General features: G+C 38.9%; 1 protein-coding gene across 2 annotated transcripts in view; it reads right to left on the bottom strand.

Moving 5' to 3' along the window:
• Positions 1 to 1,824: 1,824 nt before the first annotated feature.
• Positions 1,825 to 12,185, bottom strand: part of BANK1 (B cell scaffold protein with ankyrin repeats 1) — a 394,230-nt gene continuing 383,869 nt past the window's right edge. Inside the window, exons 12-17 of one of the 2 annotated variants that reach the window (XR_003568363.1) lie at positions 11,204 to 11,382; positions 6,941 to 7,004; positions 5,345 to 5,374; positions 3,166 to 3,221; positions 2,278 to 2,389; positions 1,825 to 2,048 (exon numbers count right to left, since the gene is read on the bottom strand). Coding sequence is in view for 1 of the 2 variants with exons in the window: in XM_027853422.1 (XP_027709223.1) it covers positions 2,330 to 2,389; positions 3,166 to 3,221; positions 5,345 to 5,374; positions 6,941 to 7,004; positions 11,204 to 11,382 (389 nt within the window). In the remaining variant the exon portion in view is untranslated. The other variant, XM_027853422.1, reaches the window with a different exon arrangement.

Raw genomic sequence — 12,185 nt, 5'->3', positions numbered from 1 at the left:
TAAGAGCTTAATATCTGCTTGTTTGCCTCTTACTGGATCCTCTCAGCAATGATTTGTAACTTCTATAAGCATCAAAGAAAATTTCCATGTCAGCAAATTTTTGAACGCTAGAAATTTCTGAAAAATTCCTTTTTCTCTGTTTCTAGTATATACCAAGTTGAATTCAGGGAGTTCTATTTGAGATTTTTTTAAATTAAAATTTAACTTAATTAAAAAAGACAAAGAATTTGTTGGATAATTTTCAATTCTGGTTGGCAAAGAAAAAAGACACAAGCTAGACTATATCACAAAATATACAGTATTTATTTGGACAAATCAGTCATGGCTTTAAACATTCAATTTAATTATCATAAGTGAACAGGCATGTTTAAAATAAGGACATTGGATTCTGTTCTGAGTTGTTAAGTTACTATTTAGATAGGAGATAATGACATAGCAGGACCATTCGATGGAAGATACAGTTCATGAAGTAATGGCGTTATTCACATTGAGCAAAGAGAGAAACAAAAAGATTGATTTATCCTTTATGACTTTACGTTTACATACACAGAAGAGGGTAGCAGTTATCTACTAACAGTACAGAAATGTCATGGGCACAGATTTCAACTTGGTGAATTTATAAAATGGATCTATAAACTCTTTAAACTTTTAAAATATGAATGAAACAATCATCAGTAAGTATAAACACTTCAATATTCAAAGAAGAGGATTACATAAGAAACTGTGAACTTTTCATTCAGTCATTTTTTCAGTTGTGTCCAACTCTTCATGACCCCATTTGGGCTTTTCTTGGCAAAGATACTGGAGAGATTTGCCATTTTCTTCTCCAGCTCATTTTACATATGAGGAAACTGAGGTAAACAGGGTTAAGTGATTTGCCCAAGCCCACACAACTAGGAAGTATCTGAGGCTGGATTTGAATTCAGGTCTTCCTGACTGCAGGCCCGATACTCTGTCTACTGCACCACCTAGATGCCTATGAGCTTCTTTTACACATAGTTTTTAAAAGTGTATGTTAAATTTAACAAGGTAGTAACAAAACTACTTGTTTTTCTTCTTTCTTATTCTTCTTTTTGTTTTTTTCTTTGTATTTTAAAAATATTTTATTGATTTTTTTGCATTGAAATCTATCACTATCCACTACTTGCCTCGCTTCACCCCCAACCGAAGTTGTCCCTTATAATGAAATAGGTAGTCAAGAGAAATAAATCAACATATTGGCCATATCTGAAGATGTACGCCTCATTCTATACCACTTGTCTGTCACTCCTCTGCCAGGAGATGGGTGAAAAGCTTCTGAAATCACAATTGATCACTGCTTTGATCAGAGTTAAGAAGTCTTTCAGAGTTGTTTCTTTTTATACTATTGTGCTCAAATAAATCCTAATAATTAATACACTTTAAGTGGTACCCATCCTTCTTTTTCTCCCCCAAGGATGCGAGGATCAAAGTGTTTTGCTTGGTTCAAGAGACATAGATTAACAATCTTGACATTGTTAAAATCACATAACTATTTCTCTGCCCATTTGTGAAAATGGGAGATAGGTGCTCTGATGGCATTTGACATTGTAAGATGCAAGGTATTTCCAAAGACTGAAATTTTACCATTTGTCATATTTTGAGGCAGCTAGGTGATACAGTAGATAGAGCACTAGATCTCAATTCAAATCTGACCTCCAATATTTACTAGCTATGTGACCTTGGGCAAGTCATTTAAACTCTGTGTGTATTAGTTTCCTCATTATAAAAATGGGGATAATGTGAACACCCATTTCCCAAAGTTGTTGTGAGGATAAGAAGAAATAAGATTTGTAAAGCATGTGGCAAACCTTAAAGCCCGATATAAATACTAGCTATTATTATCACTTTGTCTTAATGACAGAAATGTTCATTTTTACACTCTGGAGTGGACAGTAACAATTCTTATATCCGAGGGCAATTTGAGAGAGAAATTTCTTTTGCCATAATATAAGCTTGCCTTTGAAAAATCAAGTAATCCAAACACAGATTTGATCCATTTATAGACCTTTAGACTCCATTAGAATATTCTGAAAATAAAAGGGTAGGAAAATGTTTTATTCAATAATGGATTAACAATATAAATGTTTCATCTAATATCTAGTGACAGCTCTATTCAGAAATCTTTCAAAGAATCAGTCACTCAGAATAATAAAGTCAGAAGTGTTCATTCATAGAGGAAAAGTCAAAGAAATATTTGAAAGTTCCGAATTTACTTGGCCGACCATTTTTCGTTGAGCCACGGTTATATAGGCTTACCCCTTCTTGGTTTTTTAATTGATCTGCATAATGTAGTTGAGATTTTACTTCCTTAATTATCTTTTCTCCAACAGAAACCGTACTCCTTATCTACCTGGAACCGAGGGGAAAGCTGAAAGAAAAAAAGGAAATCTTCATTTCAGATAAGGGTCACATTAGACTGTGACCTTTGTCTTCTATAGTCATATCAATCAATCAACAAGCACTTTTTAGAATCCCCACTATGTGCCATGAGATAAATATATGCAAAATATGCATGACATAAATACATGTTACTTTTCTTTACCTCCTTTTTAGTCTGAAAAAATCTTTGCTTTGTGAATACATTGAGCTGGTGAGGCTTTTTGTCTTGCAGACAATTCTTTGTTTGATAAGAACATTTTCAAAAGCTCTCAGGAATTATGGACCTTCAGAGAGAAGCTTCACCTTCCTTATGTCAAGGAAAGACTATTCAGATCATCACAGACATGTGGGAGGCCTTTTTATTCTTAAATCTTTAGCTTTGTCCTTTCAGAGTAGTTTACATGTTTTTTATTTTTCTTTTTCATTTTAAAGAGAGTTTGTCTGGCCACACTTACGTAAAGCCAGTTTAGGCCATCTATTATGCCTCAAAGGCTCTCTTATTCGTTCTTTATCCTTTTTTTTTTTTTTTTTTGCTTTTTGGTGAAGCAATTGGGGTTAAGTGACTTGCCCAGGGTCACACAGCTAGTAAGTGTCAAGGGTCTGAGGCCAGATTTAAACTCAGGTTCTCCTGACTCCAAGGCTGGAGCTCTATTCACTGCATCACCTAGCTGCCCCTATCCTTTCTTATTCATTATTATTCATTGCCTCCTGAACAGGAATTTTTTTCCTTTGGTTTTGCAAAAATTGATTTAAATCTACACATACCTTATTGGTAACAGGTGTTCCATACGAAATGTTTTCACTTTGGGCAGTATCTTTAACTGGAAAAACAGAATTTATGTTAACATTTGTAGTTCATTTTATAGGTAATGGACAGGGAAAAAAAGAAGGAAAACCAGTAAGTGATTAAGACTTTATCACCCATAAGGAACCATGACATCATAAAATGTGTTGATCTGTGGGTGGAAGGACAAAGGCTACAAGATTTGTTTAGTTCCTCATCGTGGCATCATAGAGAGAGGAGCCTGGCATTTCCTCTCCTGACATCAGTGACTCCAACCTTAAACGAAGCTCCATTTCAGTGTGAAATTAGCCGTCACTTCTAGACTCTAATATTTGTATTTTATCCTTCTACTTCCCTACTATGCTAGTCATAGAACAAAAATTTTGATTTTCCATGAAAGTCAATGTTAGATTAGTCCATCTATGCCTCAGCTCCAAGACCTGAGAAGACTGCTTTCTACTCTTTGGCTCACTATTTATTCTCCCTGTCTCTCTCTGTCTCCCTCTCTCTCTCCATCTGTCTCTGTCTCTTTATCCATTTCTCTTATTCTTACTTTCCCCTCTCTTGCCCATATATTATATTGGTAGGAAATAATTTGTATTCAGAGTTCCTTTGGATGATGTAGGAAAGATGACAGTCAATTAATTGATATTCTCTTACCATGACTTTGGACAGTGATGCTTCTTTACCTGACATGTACCTCAAATTTGTAGACTATGGTCCTTTAATTATGATACCAGCATTCCCTCATAACTGGCTCATCAAGCCCCATTTCATCATTACTGCTGTCCTCACTTAGGTTGTACCAATGCACCTAGGTACTTTTGGAACACACCTTAGATGTCTATAATGTTTAGCACATAGTAGGAAATCCCAGCTAAATCATTTTTTTTGAGAAGACTTTCCTGATCTTCCTTAATGCAAATGTCTTCTCCTGATGTTATATACAATTTCTCCTATCTATAGCTTGTTGGACATATTTGTTTGCATGTTGTCTTCTCCATTAGACTCTGAGCTCACTGAGGGCAGGGACTATCTTTTGCCTTTCTTTGTATCTCCAGTGCTTAGCACAGTGCCTGGCACTTAATAACCGCTTATTGACTGACTCAGCAGGCCATTATAAACGTTGTTGTTTGTCCTTCGTTCTCGAACAACAACCTTTGTATAATTTCTAGCAAAACACTCACTATTTTTTATGGTACAACTGTACTTTCAAACTGAATCAGTCCGCTGTAGTAGGAAGCACATTGGATTTGGATTTAAAGTTCGTAGACTCTGCATTCTCTCATTTACTACTGCAGTGGGAGGGGTTGGGTAAATTATTTCCCTTCAGAGGCTCCCAGTTTTCTAAAACGAAGTGTCTCTACTTGAAGTCTTGAAAGTTCCTTCCAGCTGTTAATCCTATGATCAATTTCTATCATGCCAACATTTCTTATATCCTTTTCTTAATTTCCACGGCTATAGGACAGGCTTTAAATATAGCACAAAAATATTCCCATCAAATGTCTCTGAAATGAGGGGAGGGAGGAGATGAGTATTCTGCGTTGTTAAAGGTGCATTTCACTAGGAATCCTCTAAACCAGTGAAATCACAGGTCCAATCTTCAAAAAAAAAAAGAAGCTATAGATGATCCCTAAGGTACTGACCTGCCCAGGAACCTTATGATTCTGCTGTTTATATGGATTTTATAGTTGCTTCATTCGGATCAGGATTGCTGCCTTCTTTAAGTTATATTGGGCTTGAGACCAAGCATCATGATTTCTTTTTTGGGGTAGTGTCTGGACCAGTGCTCTGCACATAGTGAGTATTCAATAAATACTGATTGGTTATTGTGTTTTAGTCACTTGGCAGAACCCTAGAGGCTGAACAGAGCTGATGCAAAGGCATCACTTCCTTGTGAACTCTGTCTGTCCCCTGCCCCTCCCTCCTAGCACCAGTAGCCCGGAGAAATTTGAGTCTCAAAATGAAGGCTAGAGATAGACCTAAAGTCAAGTGAAGTAGCCAAGTGAACTCTTGCTGAATTTACTCTTTTTTCAGTATTCACTGATTACAGTCCTTTCCAAACAATCCTAGAGCAACCTATGGCTGTTATTAGACTAGAGTCATTGGGGTCTCAAATTATTTGCATTTATGGATTGGACATCTTTTTCATATACTTACAATCTGGATGGTGCACAATGGTGATTTTATCTGGAAAGGAAAAAAAACCACATGGTAATTAATACTGCTCAATTTGTTCTGGGGGGGGCACAGGTGTAGGCTGTGCCTTTCTCTCCCCTGATCTTCCTTTCCTTCCCTCTTAACATTCCTGTTAGAAGTTACTTTCTCCCTTTGAATTGATTCAGAAATTTCACATGGAATCACACGAAAAATAATAAAGTTCTAATACTGAGCCACTACATTTTAACTAGTCCTTTAATTACCCTGAGAGCAGGGACAAGGTTCTTTCTTTTTTCATCAGTTATTTTCAAATGAGATTTTATCTATCATCTATCTATGTGTGTGTGTATGTGTATGTGTGTATATACACACACATATATATGTATGTACATATACTTATATTCATATATGTAGTGTTTTGCAAACCTGTAGAGATATAATGCTATATAAATATAAATATAATAGCTGTTACAGCCATTGTTGTTCTGTATTCTTCCTTTCTCAGTCTTTGAAGATACCTATGCTTGTTAACTAAAGGTATTTATCCCTGGTACTCTTGAATTTGTGTAGCTCAGTTAGGGTCATAAAAGTGGTCCACTCTCAACATTCTATGTGAGTGGGGCCATGGGTAAGAGTGGAAAATCGTTGGTAATAATTGTCCTGGTAATTTATATTTGGCTTCGGGAAGCATTGTGATTTGTGGGGAAATTTAACTTCTTAATTGTGTTTTCTTTAGACTAGCATTAAATTTGTTTTTCATTTGCTGAGCATGTGGTAATTAATGGAGAGTCTTTCATATAGCATTCTGGGATGTGTGGGAAGCCAACCTGAGTTAATGAGGATGGTTAAGAATAGACCATACCTGTGTGATAAAAGAGAAATAGATAGCTATGAAAGATATGGGATGAATTGTTAATGATTTAACATGAATAGTAATAACTAATTATTAGCATGATTGTATTGGTAATGGGGTACCACAGTCACAGAAGAATTAAGCTTGAGAGTAACCCAGAGGGCAGAGAACATGGTGGGCAAGCATCCTATAGCTAAGGAAGAGTAGCACAGAACCTCTAGCATCAAGGATGTTGTCTGGGAGAGGTATAAATGGGTGAGTCAGTCATGTCACAAGAGCAAGGGACTCCTATATGCTCCGTTTGGAGTCACACAAAGAGATCCTGAGGCATACCCCCCTAGCACAGTGGATAGATCCCATGTTGAGAATTCAGAGGAGGATGGGAACAAAAATAAGCAAGAGGAGAAGTCCTGTGATCTGCTCTGGTGGAGGGAGTACCAACATTGATGAGTTTACAGTGCCACCAAAGAGGCATGAGAGAAAGAACCCTGGGATTTGAAGTTAGGGGACCTGTGTTCGAATCTTGATTCGACCAGTTACTAGCTTTGTGTGGCAAAACTCATCCTCTCTGGACCTCAGTCTCTTCATTTGTAAAATGAGGGGATTGGACTAGATGATTTCTGAGGTTCCTTCCAGCCCTAATTTTATGCTCCTATTCTCCAAATGATAACTAATAACTTTGCTGAACATTTTCAGATGTATCTCATGGGTTAAAAAAATTATGGTAGGTAACTTTAATTTACCATAGAAGTTTTCTTCTTCTGGTCTCTTCCCAATAATGCAGTCTCGGAGCTGTCGTAACTTTTCCTTAAGGAGAAACATCCCCAAATAAATGTTAATAATTGTAGTTTTGTCATGGACTAAAATGGAATGAAGAAACAGATTTTTTTTTTTTTACCAAGTTAACTTCTGTGCTGTAGTGGCATTTGGAAGGTACTCAGGAACAGAAGTAGGAACTCCCAAAACAAGGCCTGCTCTGCCCATCTCCCTTCCCTCCCTGCCCTTGACCCCAACCAACTAGGATGCAAGCCAACATGCAACGTGGACTTATATCTCTGATTATTTTATATTTTATATCCCCCAAGGCTCTCTCCTGGCCCTTCCCCTCCTCCTTTTGTTGTTCAGTTGTTCAGTAGTGTCCAACTCTTTGTGACCACAGCACGCCAGGCCCTTCCATCCTCCATCATCTCTCAAAGTCTTTCCAAGTTCATGTTCATTGTTTCTATGACACTACTCTATATACTGTTTCACTCGGTGATCTCATCAGCTCCGGTAGATTCAATTGATCATTTCTATGAAGGTGATTCACAAATCTCTTTATCCAGCCCTAATCTCTCTCCTGATCTCTATTCTCCCATCTCCAAATGCTTATTAAATATCTCGAACTGACATTTTAAAGTCAACATGCCCCAAACTGACCTCATCATCTTTTCCTTCAATCTCTTCTCTCTTCCCAGCTTCCTTATTACGCTACCACTGCCCCAGTCATTAGGGACACCACCTACATATCATCCTCAACTCCTCACTCTCTCCCACCCCTCCTATCCAATCAATCACCAATACTTGGAGATTCTGCTTTCACAGTATCTCCCATATAGGCCTTCTTTTCTCTATGAACACTGCTCCCACCCTGGTTCAGGGTCTTATCACCTTGTACCTAGAGTACTGGAAAAATCTTCTGGTTGATCTCCTGCCTCAAGTCTCTCTTTCTTTTCAGCTTCCTTTTGTATTTTTTCTTCCTTCGTTAGATTGTAAGTTCCTCGGGGACAGAGGTTGTCTTATTTTTTTCTTATTTCTTCCCCAGCATTTAGTATGGTGCCTGGCACGTATTTAGGCACCTAATAAAAGTTTTTTGCATCGTATCATACACTGTGATCTAGTGACACTGATCTCCTTGCTGTTTCTTGAACAAGACATTTCATTTCCCAGCTCCATGTGGCTTTGCTTTATACCTGGAATTTTCTCCCTCCTCAACTTGGTCTTCTGGCTTCCCTGGCTACCTTCAGCTAAAATCACACTGCCTGCATATAGAAACCTTTTCTTGACCCTCCTAATGCTCATACACCTTCCCTCTCACGTTACCTCAAATTTACCCTGCATATATAGTTTCTGAGGTTGAGACATAGGACAATGTTACAGACTTTGGCAGCAAGAACTTTCCTTTCTGGGTCTTCAGTAGATGTGTCCATAGCACCTGGGGAGCAATCCCTAGGTTGCCTCTCCACAGTGATTGCTTCCCAGGATGATGGCTGAAAGCACTGCTATTCTCAAGCATCTTGGGTTCAGGGCCCTGGGCTGTCTCCAATGGCATCTGAGGGGTGATGGTAGTCAAAGTGGGGGTGGTTTGACTTGCCTGACACATTCTGCCTTCTGCTCCCTCCACTGTACTTTGCATCTGCTGCTTTGCCTGATTTCAACTCCACTGGTGTGTCCCCCATTCTGCCCCTTTCCCCTCCATGCTTCCTTTTGTGTGTGTCTTCCCTCATTAGACTGTAAACTCCTCGAGGGAAGGGATTGTCTTTATTTTTAATACTTATATCCCCAGCACTTAACACAGTGCCTGACATATAGTAGGTACTTAATAAATGTTTTCTGAATTGGATTGAATTATCTCTCCATCATGGGGCCTTGCTTCAGCGGGGCTGGCTTGTCTGCTTTATGGGTCTCAGTTGGTGAGGATGGCTGACCCCTTCTCCATAAGGAGGCATTTCCCTAGATAATGGCTGTGAAGACTGGGCCTGAAGTAGGACCAGTGGTTTGGGGTCCTATTCTTATCGCTTATTGATGGTACTTGGTCAGAAATTGTTGCTGGGGGTCATGAGGAAAGTAGCCCCTTCTTTCCAAAGATTTCTTCCTCTCATTGATGGCTGTGGAAGGCTAGGTTGGAAGAATACTCCTATTCCCAAGGTTCCTGGGCTCAGGGTTCTGGGTGATAGTGGAGGTGATGATTCGACTGGGCCGGAGGCACTGTCTCCTACTTCTCCCTCAGAGTACCGTGCTGCTTTAGCTAGGCTGACGTGCTCATCTTATGTGTGAATGTTTGTTGGCAGTTGGTGGGGATGACTGGCCCCTTCTTCACAGGACTTGTTTTCCTGCATGATGGCTGTGACGTCTGGGCTAGAAGCAGAACCCTTGATTTGGGGGATGGGGAGAAGGCACTGTTGCCACTTCCTGTGCCTCTCATGAAACACTTCTTATCCTTTCAAATTTATCCGGCACAACACCATTCCCCAGTCTCTCTTGTTCTGTTAGAAAGTCTTGGACTTACCAAAACGCTTATTCATCTTCAAAATCTGGAGAAAGCTAGATCTAACCACCTTTACCCACAACTAGGACTGGCCTTAGGCAAATACAGAGTAGACATTTGCTTACGTGAGGTGATTTAAGGACTGGTCCCTGCTCTGAATCATTTCTCAAATGCCACACTGGCTAAAACACAATTAGAGATTTGTTCCTTTGGTTAACTAATTACCTCGAAAGCTATTTTCTTTTAAGTGACATTTTCTTTGGGATGGGCAACATAGTACATTCGTATCAGTCATTTATTTGGTGTGGGTTATTTAATGAATTGTTTCCCCTTAAGAGCACTGAGAGAATTGAATGTTTTTGTGGGAAGAAGGAGGGAGGCATAATTTTAGAATCAGAGTAATGTTCCATGGAGATCAATCCTAGACATTAGCTAACAGAGGTACGTAAGCTACCTTGGTGGTGGGGACTGCCAGGACGTGAAGACGGGGAAAAAAAAGAAAGAAAAAGAAAAAAGAAAAAGGAAATAGGAAGTTGCTGGAAAAAAGAAAAAGAAAAACAAAAAAGTTCCATCAAAGTCATCATTCTAATTCAGCTCTTTCCAAGTCTTGCAGACATAAACTCACTTATCTCTAATTTTCTCACTGCCCACACAGTTCTTAGGTCTGCACTTCCTAAATGTGCTATGGTATAAACTCATAGAGCACTATGAGTTCAACCTAGTTATTTAATAAATGAAACCCTTAGGTATTCTTTTGGCCTAGGGACGCTGTGAAAAAATACTGAGACCCTGAGCCTGCCATGCCATGAAATGAGAAAGTTTGGGAAACTCTGACTTAGGTTAATGGAGCACAAAGAATGAATACTCTTATAAACCCACCAGAAACACAGTTATCTTTGGAGTAGAATACAGAGTTAAGAATGGGGGTGGTAGGGGCAGCTAGGTGGTCCAGTAAATAAAGCTCTGGCCTTGGAGTCAAGAGGACCTGAGTTCAAACCTAGACTCAGACTCTTAACACTAGCTGTGTGACCCTGGGCAAGTCACTTAACCCTGATCACCTCACCAAAAAGCAAAAAAAAAAAAAAAAGAATGGGGATGGTAGAGTCAACTAGATTTGTTTTGGGGATTATTGTCTGTTTAGTCTTTAGGTCATTTCTTTAAGGTTTTTTTTTTGTTTTTTTTTTTTTGTGAGGCAATGGGGTTAAGTGACTTGCCCAGAGTCACACAGCTAGGAAGCGTCAAGTGTCTGAGGCCAGATTTGAACTTAGGTCCTCCTTACTCCAGGGTGGGTGCTTTATCCACTGCACCATCTAGCTTCCACCCCCCCTTTTTTTTACTTTGAGTTATTCTTTTCTTTTCTTTCTTTTTTTTTAAGTTCATTTCTTTAATCGCCTGATGTACTTATTCTTTCTTCTAGGTGTTGGACCTATTCAGATGTGCCTGACTGCCTTCTACTTAATCTTGGGAATGATTTTCTTGAAACATTTAGACATGTTAAAAATCAACCTTAGGAACTGAATAAATATTTGTGTAGAAACAAACAATCTCAGAGTTAAATGCACCAGGTATTTGTCAATCTGGAATGTGCTCATTTAAAAGCTTATCCTTAGAAGTATTAAGACATTTGGTTTGTGAATAGATAGAAGTTCCAACGCCTGCATTATCATAGTTTTGGGCTGTGTTAAGTGTTTAACAGTTGAGGGATGAGATGCTCAGTGACTAGAGATAATCTCTGGGGACAGCCATGGGGCCTGGTTACCTGCTGAATAACTTCCAGTCCACTTTTTTCAGTTTGCCACTGTTTGAATTTCTTCAAGGCTTCATCCATAGAAATTTCTCCAGTTTTTACTTTTTCCTGCAAAAGAATGAGTTCTTCTTGGCCAGAGGGTATGCAGCACTTCAGGGCAGAACACCGTTGATTGTCCATTCCGATTCTATCTAGATTGGTGCAAGGGAGAGAATTTGGAAACATCAGTCAACATTTGGACATTTTTGTTTTGGATTTCCCTCTCCCCTTAAATATTCATTAGCAGTTGCAAAGTAGATTATTAGATGTAGTTCAAAGTAGGTCAAATCGATGATTTATGACAATTGAGACCCTGAAACATTCATGGGGCATTAAAAATATGGAACTCACTATACAGGGAGATGATCACTCCCTCTTCCTATTGTGTTGTTGGCTGATAAGCTGGCCACCAGCATCTGACTAGCTATCTCAGACAGACAGTGGTAGAAAATGCAGAAACATTAGAGGATACTGGATACAGTTTCCCTATCCCACGCCTGTTGATGAGAAAAAAAAGGCAGGGAAGCAGGATCTTCCGAGGAGGCAAAATGTTTCCAATTAGAGGCAGTTAAATGGTGCCAGGTATAGAGCACTGGGTCTAGAGTTAGGGAGACCTGAGTTCAAATCTGACCACAGACACTTAGCAGCTGTGTGACTCTGGGAAAGTCACTTTACTTCTGTCTGCCTCAGTTTCAGTTTCCTCAGCTGTAAAATGGGATTCATAATAGTATCTAACACATGGGGTTATTGTGAGAACTAAATAAGATTATATTTATAAAGCACTTAGCATGATGCCTGGCACATAGTAGGCTCTTAATAAAAACTTGTTTCCTTCCTTTTCCACTTCTTTTTTTAAATAACATTTTATTTTTCCCCAATTACATGTTGAAACAATTTTCAACATATATATTTTTAAGTTTTGAATTCCAAAGAAACATTCTCCTCTCCCCCCAGA

This window comes from Vombatus ursinus, unplaced genomic scaffold (assembly GCF_900497805.2).
Source record: "Vombatus ursinus unplaced genomic scaffold, bare-nosed wombat genome assembly UNPS02009975.1, whole genome shotgun sequence".
In the NCBI taxonomy this organism is placed as follows: domain Eukaryota; kingdom Metazoa; phylum Chordata; class Mammalia; order Diprotodontia; family Vombatidae; genus Vombatus; species Vombatus ursinus.
The sequence above is the reverse complement of the archived record's forward strand: the minus strand, read 5'-3'. Positions and strand labels throughout refer to the sequence as shown.